The sequence below is a fragment of the Ricinus communis genome, chromosome 2 (assembly GCF_019578655.1).
Source record: "Ricinus communis isolate WT05 ecotype wild-type chromosome 2, ASM1957865v1, whole genome shotgun sequence".
Taxonomy (NCBI): domain Eukaryota; kingdom Viridiplantae; phylum Streptophyta; class Magnoliopsida; order Malpighiales; family Euphorbiaceae; genus Ricinus; species Ricinus communis.
In genome coordinates this window covers 22648723-22661781 of record NC_063257.1, presented here as the reverse complement: position 1 = coordinate 22661781, position 13059 = coordinate 22648723, and the positions used below count along the sequence as shown (strand labels likewise).

Below are 13059 nucleotides of genomic sequence, written 5' to 3'. Positions count from 1 at the left end.
ACCTGGGCACTTGTAGGCGGCTAGGTCCTCTCTCCCAACTGTAGATCCACTCACCTAAGTGCCATACTGGAAAAGCAAGTCCTACAAGGAGTATCCTCTTGTGCTTAATGTCAACAGTAAATAGCATATAAAGGTCCTAGTAGCACGGTCCCCAAGCCAGTCAGCACAAATTTGAAAGATATAGAGGTAAGTATTTTAACTTTTAAAATTATAAATTAAATTAATATGTTTAGTTAGTTTTAAGGTTAATGCTCACTTTAAATGGATGAATGGGTTTAATAATTTTCTATGCCATTATGATTTTAGGTCACATGCTAAAAGTTATTAACTTTTTAAAATGATAAAATGTGAGATTTATTGTGCTTTAGGATTTAAATGTATTTTGCATGATTAATGTGTTAACAATAGAATTAATAGTATGAATATATCTAATTAGATGCTTTGCTTTTCATTTATTTTCTTTAGGTTAGATTTAGTACGATTAATCTTATTTGAGTGATTGTCTCTATGTTAAATGTGATTGATTACCTTACTATTATTATTTTAATTATTTTATGGGTATTACACTAACTTCTTATTTTATAAGCACGGGTTTGGTTAGCCAAATGGGCAATAACCCCTTTGATGAGGATGGATTTAATTTTGCCTATTTATTTTGATTGTTTTAATACCTTTGTTGGTTGGTTTAAGTTTATTTAGAATGTTAGTTATTCCCCTTTTTATAATTGTTTATCTGGTTTGTACCCCATTAATTCCTTCCTCCCCATTCTTTATATTTGTTTTGTTTGTTACTTTGGTATATTTAGATCTCACCTTACATGCTAATAGTAAACCGGACTTAGGTTGATTGATCACCTCACATGCTTACTAAAATAAATTAACTAACCAATGTGAGTCTCCTACTTTCTTATTTCATTCACCTAAATGCTTAAAGATAAAATTTAACCCGGCACCCCCATGTTTAATAAAATCGGTTCTATTTGGTCACCTTGGCATGTCAAATAAAATCTAAGGTATCAGTATACCTCCCTAAGATAATAAAAATTTCATCATAATAAAATGGGTAGTAACCAAGCTAGGTTAATACGATTAAGGAAGTCAAAAGCCTTAAAGTCTAGTGGAGGTCGGACTGTGTGTCCGAGTGTATTAGGGTGCCTAATCTCTTCCTAGCACATACTTAACTTTCTGAATCCAAATCTTTGATTTGGGGAAGGAGAAAGTTAGGCTCTCTGCAAGGAATTTGAGCCGCCATCCTTCGCCCCTCTCTATTTGTCCCGGTTATTTTACCCAGGTGGCGACTCCTAGTCTTCTCCGATAATTAATGGCCATCGCAGTTGTCATTGATCCCTTAAGACCTCTTCTCGGACGAATCATTTTTGAATTGAGCCTAGTACATATGAGATAACCTTTGACACAATGACACAATCAATATAGATTTGGGCCAAGCTCCTGAAAAAGCCATGCTCTCACACACTATCACCAGCTTCAACACACTAGACTGAAAATCTTACTGCATGCTCCATGGTCGACTGAAAGTCATGTTCTCTTAAAAATAAAATGAGTTAAAGAATTTTGTAGTTCTTTAAAAATGGGAATAACTTGTCTACCTAATTCAGTAAGGTTTTGAATATGTTGGCTAAGGGATCAGCCTAACATCGACGCCTATCTTTTGATGTAAGGATGGCAGCTGAAAGCGCGTTTTATAGTAATTCTAGTACCCACTTTCTTCTTGACCATTTCCTAATTCCACCATTTGGCCATTTTGATCGTAAGTAAAAATTATTCAAGGCCGATTATGTTGCCTAGATGTTGGATTAACTCGAGCATTTTCTCTATTATTAAAGTTAGCTCCTTCTTCTAGTCTCTTTGGTATGTTGACCGAACCATACTGCCATTCATTTAGATTTTCCCTTTATAGAAACTCCACATGTTGACCGAACCATACTGCCATTCATATTGCATCTCTTAGTTCGGTCTTCCTTCTAATAGGCTAGTCAGCCTATCTATTCTTGAATTCAGCTGCTTCAGACCATTCCTGACTTCCGTTTGAGTCTATTGGTTACCTTCAATTAATGGCGTAAGTACAAAAGCCATTTGGTTGATCATACTATTAAGAACTTCATTGTTTTTTGTTGCCACGACTTGAGTCACTCTATATAAGTCAGCTTCTGATAAGACAGGCTTCATTGTTGGGATATCTCAAATATATTCTGCCATTTCTTCAACTGCGATAAACTAAGATCGGCCAATACCATTTCGAGGTTGAAAGTAGGGCTGAGCACGGATCGATCCAATTCGGTTATTTATAAATCACCACGTACCAAACTTCGGTTCTTTTAAAATTTAAAGTACTAGTATCGTACCAAATATAAATGGTATCATATACCGAAATGAACCAATTTTTTTAGTTCAATACAATTCAGTTTGGTGCTATTTTCGGTTCTAACATTTAGAGAAAGCACCACTTTGAATCGTACATTTAATCAAATACATTAAAAAAATACGATTGACATCCGAATGAAACTAGTATGAGAATTGGAATTAGATAGAATTGCAATCATATTCTTGAACAACTTGCTTTGCAGTTTAGTCTACTTGCAAATATAATAATTTAATGCTCAAATATAAATTATTAAAATATATACTATTGCTAGCATAATAATATTTTGCAGATGGCTAGCATTAAAATAAGAAATTACAAACATTATATAGCATTAAAATATAAGTTCAGTTTTAAGTGTGAGAGATGCGACTAGCTTAGGGTCTGTGAATCGAGAGCTTAAGTGAAGGCTATGAATTGAGATTTGAGACATGCAGTTGGTTGTTTTAGTAAATTGTATTAGTGAAAAAGAAATCAGAGTTTAAGTACATAGTAAATTAGTAATATAGTATACACTATATAACAAATATTACATATATATATATATATATATCATATGTTTTTTTATAGAATACAAAGTATATTGTAATATAGTTAATAAATATATGGATTTGCCGAGGTGCCCAACATTCCTGACTGATGGATGCACACGTTGGGGCTAATCAAGCAGTGGAAGCAGCTAGTTCACTATCGACATTAGGCTTTTTATAGGTATTATTTATATAATATATATAATTATTAATAAATATAAGTAAAAAATTTGGTTCTATAATTTGGTCCGGATCAATACAAAATTGCTCAGTACTGGTATGGTTATGGTATAGTTATTACTAAAGAACCAATATCATACCGTAATAGTAAAATATTCTCGGATCAGTTCAGTTCGGTTACAAAAACTTTTGGTTATTTTGGTTCTGGTACTTTTCGGTACGGTTATTCGGTTCAGACGGAAATCACCGATATCGGTGCTCAGCCCTAGTTGAAAGATTGGAGTTCTAAGATTTAACCTTTCCTTTTGATTTTGTCTGCCTTCGGTGGCCTGAATTTCAACCGAGACATTCTTGGAACCGCTAGTTCCAAATGAATCGGTTTGTTTTTTAATGAAACCACAGTTAATCGTTGTTGTTTCTTACGCCTTGTTTCTACTGACTTATAATGGTCCCACTAGCGTGCTAAAAAGATGTTCACAAGCCAAATGAGATTCGGCTAAAGAATATCTCAAATATTATTTTAAAGCAAGTTCTGTGAAATCAAATAACGAACAATAAACAAAGATAACTTTCTCCACCAAGAATGAATCTCGGCCGATAGAAGATATATCACAGAGATAAATCGTCCAGCTACTCTAGGGAAGCAAATATCAACTAGAGCCTTTCATTTCACAAGAAAATCTAATATATTCAAAGGATTACCAATCACAGGAATTGAAAATACTCATCAAAAGTCAAGATTGAATAGAAAAAATTTGTATTAATTTATATATATAAATATCGGTCTCTTTTTACAAGCTCTCTATCATTATTTATAGCTACAAAATCCTATCTAAATAAGAAGTTTTAATTATATACAACTGTATCTTATAAGAACCTAATATTACTTGCAACTCTTTAATATTAATCAAAATTCTATCAGATGGAGACTCCTTATTTGTATCAAATGCTATAGTGAATCGGTCACTGAATTCCAAACTCATGGGCCTCGTCATTTGGGCTTTATAAATCCTTTCTAATTTTCCAACTGAAGTCCACATGACCTACTTTAAGGCTAAAGGAGTCCCTTTTTGGGCGTGTCAAGAGACTTTGTTCCACCACTACTTTTCACTTGTTGATATATCGTTATTGTTAGCACCTAAATCCTTAGCTAAGATTGACGGAATCAACATCATGAGATGTGTTTCATGAAATCTATTCACATGTTAATTGATCATATAAAAAAACGACAAGAATTGCTTTATATAAAATAATAAAAGAATTAAATTATACAAATAAATCACGCATAAAAAATTTAGCAACTCATGTTCAGTGGTAATGATGCATTTTTAAGTTTCAATCTTAATCTATAAATATAAATAAATTAATTGAAGATTTATTATGAATGCAAAATAATTCTATTCATCTAATTCACATTTATTGTCAACAATGTTGAATTTTTGAAAAAAATTACTAATTAAAGAAAAGATAAATTAACATTATTTTTCGCAAAGCGATTTGACAAAATCAATTAACAAAAGGCTTAAAAATCAATCTATTAAATACAGAATTTAAAAAATTAATATAACACCTACCAATAATCGTATTATCGAATATCTGTTGGCTTACCTAAATGGAATACTTCCTCAGTGTTATACAAAGTATAGCAGATAACCATAAAATATACATTCTTGATAATGAGCAGAGAACAAAACTTGTCCTGAAAGCAGATTCTGGCACCTGGTAGCCACAAATTGCATCAAGCATTTTGACCCACTTTCCATTTCTCAAATTCTGCAAAAGTTATCATGAAAGAACTGGCATTTTGATGACCACCACCACCATATTCCTGCAGAAGAATCACAGAAATCTCAGCAATTCGACTAGTAAATGTTAGGTTATAAACAGAAGGAACAGATTTAAGCTGATAAGTAGGCAGAGTATCATCGACCACCTGGGAAATGTGTGTTGTGTCTTCACCAGGTAAACTCCTCAAGCTAATTTTCAACAACTGGTCATTCGCAAGCTCAGGAACTCTATATACAACAGCTCCAATTGCCCTGAGACAATCAAGAACATTACAACAGCTCAACAAAGGGCATGACATCTCATGTAAGCTAACAAATAACAATCAAATTTGTGTTCTATTGAAGAATGAGGAAAGCATGATATCATAGTAAAGTATTTCGAGTTCAATTTTGCATGTGGAACATGTGGCAATTTCCACCAAACTCAAAAGATCCAACCATAATTAATTCAAAAATAACAAAAATAATAATAAACTATACTTGATGTAAACAAACGCAAACATGACCTAGACTTTCGAGTTGGGTTAGGGTCGGGGGATACAGTGACTTAGGTCAGGTAAAGCATTTTCTGTTTGTACGGGGCAAGTCAAAAAATTAGAAAAAGAAGTCTTTGGAAGTTTCGGGACTTAAAAAATTAGCCTACTAACAAAATATGAATCACACATTCTCTCTTTTAGGATCATGTTTCTAAACAATTAGAAATAAGGGTTAAATACTTTTAACCTGTGATTTGGCCTAATATATGACTCAGTCCCTGCATTTTATCTATTATATTAAAATTCCCTTGACTTTTAATAGAACTAACTACTATCCCCTTCCATGTGAGTCAAAAAACTAGGCTGATAATTTAAGATTAAAATTTGATCCTTAAACTTATTATCAAATATCAAACTCGTCCAAAATTAATTTTATTATCAAATTAGAATAAATCTTATTTTTTAGCACAAATTAATTTTAGTATCTAATTAAAATAATAAATTTTATTTTTTTATATCTTTTATTTCTTTTAATATAATTTAATTCTAAGAAAATTTAAACGTAAAATATTTATTTATTATTTAGCACAAATTAATTTTAGTATCTAATTAAAATAATAAATTTTATTTTTTATATCTTTTATTTCTTTTAATATAATTTAATTCTAAGAAAATTTGAACGTAAAATATTTATTTATTATTTATTATTATTATATTACTATATAGTTTAATTTTAAATTTTTAAATAAAATAAATAGTTACAAGTATTATTTTTATTAGACACTAAAATTAAACTATATTAAAAAATAAAAATTGTACTTGTATTATTCTTATTTGAATAGTTGATAAAAATTTTATTTTTAACATACAAGATTAACATGATCTCTTTATTGATAGTGAATTTGTCAACTTAGTGTCTAGATTATTTCACTTGATTTAAGACATGATTGTTTAATTTAAATTTTACTTTTTTATGTAGTTTAACTATAATATATAATAAAAATAACAATAGAATTATATTTGTTAACTAGAAATTTTTATTTTATATTAAAAACTAAAATTAAATTATATAGTAATTTAATAATATTATTGTAAATATAAGTAGTTTTAAAATGTTTAAATTATTTGAATTAAATTGTATTAAAAATAAAATATTAGAGCAAGAAAAAGAATTTTAGATTTATTATTTTAATTAGACACTAAACTAACTTGTCCTAAAAATAAGATTTTACTCTAATTTGATAATGAAATTAATTTTAGACGAGTTTGATATTTAATAATAAATTTGAAGATCAAATTGTAATCTTAAATTACCAGTTTAGTCCTTCAATTAATACGGAAGAGGTTAGTAGTTTTATCAAAATTGAAGGGGGTTTTAATTTAATAGAAAAAATACAGAGACTGACTCATATATTAGGCCAAACCACAAGGGTAAATAGTATTTAATTCTAGAAATAATTCTTCGTCTCATCTATACCACCTTCACATATTAATGCAAGTACTTTTGAAAGTTGAAAATAACATTACATCATAAATTATAGTGCAGGATCTGAAAGTGTATATTGATAAACTAAATTTAGAAGTAACGTTTTAAATTTTGATCTTCACATTTGTAAACAATAAATAGATGAGAACTTAGGGCTTTGAAACAAAATGACAACCTCATAATTTACTGTAAGATTTTGTATAATAAATAGATGAGGTTGGACTGATACAATAATTTGGAGAATTCCTACCAAACTGGCAAAGTAACCATGATTTAAACTGTTTCCCTATGTTTTCTTTTCTTCTTCTTTCTATTATTTAAGAACCTAAGGATCAACCAAGTTATGGCATATAGTTGAATAGAATTGAGTAGGAACTTGGGGCTCTTGATCTTAAACAAAAATACTAAGAGCTCCCCGTTCTTATAAATCTGCTTTTAGGTAAAGGATGGTGATTGTTGTTTTGGCAATCGGCAATGGTTTAATACCCTGCAACCATGAATGACAATAATGGCTGTGGTGATAAGTGGCTGGATTTAACATAGAATAGCCTCAATAAAACACAAAAATTATCTGAATCAAACTAAATGCCATAACGACTACATCCATACATAGAGAACGAATATACAATATTGAGAAACCACCAATATAGAATCTATAATTGCTAATCATATTTTTTAGTCAGAAATGACAAAAGGAATTATTGAGAGTTTTCAATAGTTAGGCTTGGTGAAACCACCGTAGGAGTAGACGTTAGGGTTTAACCTCACCAAGCTCAAAATATTTTTTTAAAAAAAAGTTGTCAATAGTTAGTTCAATTTTCCAGCACTATTAAATTCATTCATGTCAAGACAAGCCAATTCTGCATTTCCACCGAAGATGTTAAGACTCTTTCCATCTGAATGCATATAAGAATCCTCAAAACATTTAGTGAAAGATTGATCAACCTAGACAAATTTTTTTCTGGTTAGTGAGCCTCTTAATTTTTTGTATGAACGATTAAGTCCTATATTCCGGGTTAGAATAATGAGCAACTGCAAGCACAATGATGCAATTGAAGAATGCAAAACATAACTCTGCAACTCATCTTTTCAACGTGGGAAACTTTCTAAGGCCTATTACTTTCACATTAAGGTTCTCTTTCCTCAATCAAGCTCATACTTTTTTAAAATGCTCGGTCAGTCATATTCTAATGAAATGAGAAGGACCAGGTGGCTATTGATAGATTCTATTTTGTTTCACTTAGAACTTTTCTCTTGCCTTTTTCTTTTCCTGTGCCCCTTCTTTTGTAGGAAACATAAACCCTCACAAAACATCAGTACCCTGAAACTTACCACTATCACCAAACTGTATGACTTCGCCAAAGAGCCAGTTTTCAACCATGAAATTAACCATAATCACCAATTAAAATCGGAAATTGAGAGCTATAAGAGGGAGGGGCCAATTAGGGTTCAATCCTCTATTGAACCAGAACCAGCCATGAGCCTGAATTGGCAATCTAGGCCAGTTCAACCCTTAAGGGAAAAATTAATATTGTTGAATTCTTTTATATCATTGATAAATATTAATTGTATACATAATAACAAATTGGTGTGTGTGTGTGTGTGTGTCTATATATATATATTGTATATGATTTTTAGTTTTCATAAAATGTATAGTTATTATGTAACAAAAAATATAAACTAATAATGAAGTCAAATATTCTTTAAAAGATTATAATTTTTTCAAATTTTTCTCCTAAAAGATAAATTATAATTTTGTATATGCTTCAAACTGGAGCCTAACCGTTCATGAAATGATAATAAACCGGAACTGTGAGTGGAACCATCTATGAACAGGCTAGTTCATCCTCTGAGCAAATCAGGAACCACCAGTCAAGCCCTTGGCCAGGTCTAAACCTCCGCTTACACCCAATGTCCAAATAAAAAACTAAAAACCCTTGTAATTCACTTTAAGAGTACACATCCAATGGTCCACAATAATATAATCAACCTTCCTATTTGGGCCATTAAATGGTCTACAATTCACATGACCAAGCTGTCTCCAACTCCATTCTCTCAACTTTTCTTCAATAGATACCACTCCCACCTTTTTTCTAATATACTCATCACAGATATGGTCATCATTATCCTCCATGCATCTCCCCAATCACCCCTAACAATGAAAGTAAGTTTGCACCCAATGAAGCCCTGATTGTTGTCTACCTTCATCAGCTCTCATTCCAAAATATACAGAAAAAAGCAGCTATAGCAGCTGCCATAACCACAGATTTCTTCCAAAAAGCATCAAAGTCTCAACTCAAACATCAAAGAAGACCAGCACCTTGACCCTCTTGAGAAAAAGATTGATTACGAAAACCATAAACACCAAAATTAACTATACAGCCTCAACAATAAATGATATTCAAGAGAAATCAAAGAATGGTTGCCGTTGGAAGCAATCAAATAGTTATTTGGAATTATAGAGGACTTGAGAAGTGTACTTTAACTATGGTGACAACTGAGGAATTCCTGGAGAACAAAATTTTTCACGAGAACAATCAAGTATTATCTATCTATACCATGATTCTCCAGAGATTGTCAAATCAAAGTAAAATGTCTCATTTGGCATTGGCAGCATACTTTTCTGTGAGTAACAGAAATCACAAAGGCAGAGGAGGGAGCATTTATTAAGTCCTAACTAACTGAGGTGAGAAAATTTTAAGTCCACCTGAATAGGAAATTCATTAAGAGAAAATAAATGATGAGAGCATTCCAGTAATAATTGCTAATGGCTAACCTCAACTTTAGATCATGGCTTTTGGTAGCCAACTGGTGCCCCAAATCACTCCTCAATTCTGACACGGAATCTGCTTTAATAGCCTAAATTTAGAAGAATTGAGTCAGGAATGTCTTTCCATTTCAATCAAAAGCTAAATTGAATAGCAGTGAAAGTGGGCATGCAACAGGATCCATTTGGCAAAGTTTTAATTTGCTAATGTCCGAAAAAAGGGGGTTAAGTTTGCTTGTGACTGCATTTGCTTTGCACCTTATGACTATTTATGATCAGATAATAGTCTTCCCTGAAAGGAAAGCTAAATTGATAAAATCAAGAAACTCGAAAACCACTTAACAAGATAATGGATAAAAGATGAAACCTCAAAAAAAAGAACATATCCAAAAAAGGGTGCCAGAACATTGAGGAGTTCCATGAAACTAGAGTACCATAACATGTGAAATGATAAATGGATTCAATAAAGGATATGATTAGAAGAGAAAAACAATACCAGGCAATGTCCAAAAGCTCCACCTCCAAGTGCAATTTCATATGACTGATCCAGGGTCTCATCTATCAACTTTTGCTTGACTGATAAGCTCACCATCCCTTGACTAATGACTGACTCCAGATCCAAAGAAAGTAACTGCAAAAATCAATTACATTATCTATCTCTAAACAAAAGCAAGAAATATATAAATGTAGACAAAGTACCTGGTCAAACAAGGAAGGCTCTGATAGGACATTAAAATCAAAGTTTAAATCTTCCAACCCACTACCAAAAGCTTTGCTATTTGGTAGTCTCCACCTCCAAAGATCTCGATCTTCTATGTAATCAAAAAGTGGCCTAAGACGATTAAATTCACTCAGAAAGCGATTCAGGTTAGCAGTTGTCTCTAACTCTAAAAGCTTTTCCTTGAAATAATCAAAAGCAATGGTAGCACCACTTCTTTCCATATCTATCATTTTACTTACGTTACCACTAACAATTAAATTACTGCCACAACCACCTAACATCTCCATTGCCGTTTTATGGTGATCCAATATAATCACACTGCAAAATCAAGAATTAATATTATCAAATAAAACCCTACAAGCAAAAGTTATATATAATTGGGATTAAAGGTTAAACCTGTCGACTTTGGAGGAGACTGAGTCTACAAAACCAGAAGGCCCAGCAAAATCAAGAAGATACAGGTGACTTATTTCATGGAGTGGAAGGTGGTCTGATTTGATGGGATTGTAGACAGTGTTGGGAAAGAAGAGGACTGGAAGAGAAGTTGCAGAGAAGTAAAGATGAGCTGCCAAAGCAGCAAAAGCACCGTCTGGACATGGGTAGTGATATAAAACTGCTGACTTCTTTAATATATTATGCGCTCTCAAACTCAGACCCTTACCTACGGACGCCATTGTGTCCTTTATTTCCCGTTTTGAAACAAAGAATTTTGTAGCAGCTGCTGGATGGAATAGGGAAAAATCTCAAAATATTGCTTCGGTGCAAAAGAAAACATCATTTAATTTAGAATTTTATAGACTTATTTTAAGGGAATTATTTTTAAAGAATTCATAAATTTTTAATAAATTTATTAGAATTTATAAATTTATAAATAATTTTCAGTATTAAATACCTCTTTAACTTATATAAAATATTTTAAAATTATTATTAAATACACTCTAACTTATAAATTTCATTAAAATTCTTGATTCTCTTAATTCAATACATCCTTTTTAATTTATATATTAGTTGCATAGATCCTAATAAATAAGAAAAGAAATCGATGAATATTTTATTATTTTAAACTAATATATACTAGTCATTTATCTATACGTTATATAACCATTTTAATTATTTATATAATTATATTTATAAACAAAATTTATAACATTTTATAATTATTTGCCATAGAAATTCTTAGAGACTGAACTATTTAGAAGGTTTAGAACTAATAAAACTTATTTCCTACAATATATCTAATTTATATTTTCTTTGACACATATCTATACTCTTGGAAGTTCTAGCTACTTCAAGATCTAGAAAATACTTCATAGAGCCAAGATTCTTAATTTTGAATTGATCATGAAGAAATCATTGAATCAATTTTTTTAATATAGTTGCCTGTAAAAATTACATCATTGACATAAATTCATAGAGCAATGAAGCTATATAATCTTATTGCTTGATGTAAAGAGATAGATTAAAGGTGGCATTTGTAAAATCTTAAGAGAGTAAGGAGTGAGTAAGTTTTGCATGCTACCATTTTGTCACGGCCCGCCTCATCCTTGGCGAGCAAGGCCAGTCCATGCGACAGACAGTGCCAAGAGTGCTGGAGTAATGCGAAATTCTCCTAGAACACTCTTGAATAATATAGAATTCTCTAGAGTACTCTAGAACACTCTAGAACACTCTAGAATAGTTTAGAACTTTCTAGAACAATCTAGAGTGGTCTAGACACTTCTAGAATAATCTAGAAGGGTGTAGATACTTCTAGAATATTCTAGAAGAGTAGGGGGCAACTCTTGTACATACTAGATTAGTCTAGAATATTCTAGACCCATGTAGGCTACTCTAGAATATTCTAGACATGTACATGTGCTGTGTGTAGAGAATTCTAGAAGAGTGATCTCTAGCCACAAGTTAAAAAGGTGGGAAGCCTATAAATACCCCCTCCATTCATCATTTGTAATACAAGAAGAACATACAAGAACATACACAAGAGGAAGGTTGGAAACTTAATAAAGCTCTCCATATTTTCAAAGCTCAAGTGCTCTCAACTCTCTACCCTACCCAAGTCCTAAACCCTTGCTGCCTACTTTGCTCACCTACAATCTCTCCCAATTCTCATCTAGGCTTACTTAGTTCGACTTCGTCAAGCAAGTTAACTAAGTGTCGCGCGACTTGGCTAACCTCTAAGCCGAAGATTCGTGACAGGTGGTATCAGAGCAATGGTTTGAATCCTAGGTACCGCTGGTGGAAGTAATTCGAGTGATGGCAAGCGAGGAAGGAATTGTGGCTGCTGCAGTGGAAGAGCAACACACTGAGCAGACCCGCGGGCGTGAGGAACAACGATCACAGCCTAGACGGGGCAAATCCAAGGCTCCAGCATGCGAGCCTGTCGAGCCTCGAGTTGCTAGCCTTGAGAAAGATTTGGCTAGCGTGACTTCGACTATTGGCGAGCTTAGTGATCAGGTTGACAACCTCATCCACGAAAACATGGAGATCACAAGGGCTGCCAAGGCCATGATCGAAGATCTTGGCAGAGCCTTTCGAGGAGAACTACGCTCCCTCAGGGAGGAGTTCGCCGACCAGCAAAAGTCCCTACGAGATGAGCTGAAAGAGCTTCGTAGGGAGATGGATGCTCTTCGTCGAGGTAGTCCACCCTCGACAAGCCACGATTACCACTTCTAGTTCCGCTGCCCTTGCAGTTGAAAGTCCCTAAGCCTGCCATGTACAATGGCACATGCAACACT

At 32.7% G+C, this 13059-nt stretch overlaps 1 protein-coding gene across 1 annotated transcript; it reads right to left on the bottom strand.

Moving 5' to 3' along the window:
- Nucleotides 1–4600: 4600 nt before the first annotated feature.
- LOC8289785 lies at nt 4601–11094 on the bottom strand. Its single transcript, XM_002524588.4, has 6 exons — nt 10724–11094; nt 10306–10645; nt 10103–10237; nt 9616–9698; nt 5024–5129; nt 4601–4918 (listed from the first exon to the last, which is right to left on the bottom strand). The coding sequence occupies exons 1-6, from the start codon at nt 10999–11001 to the stop codon at nt 4829–4831; spliced, it is 1032 nt and encodes a 343-aa protein (XP_002524634.1). The 5' UTR covers nt 11002–11094; the 3' UTR covers nt 4601–4828.
- Between the last annotated feature and the right edge of the window lie 1965 nt (nt 11095–13059).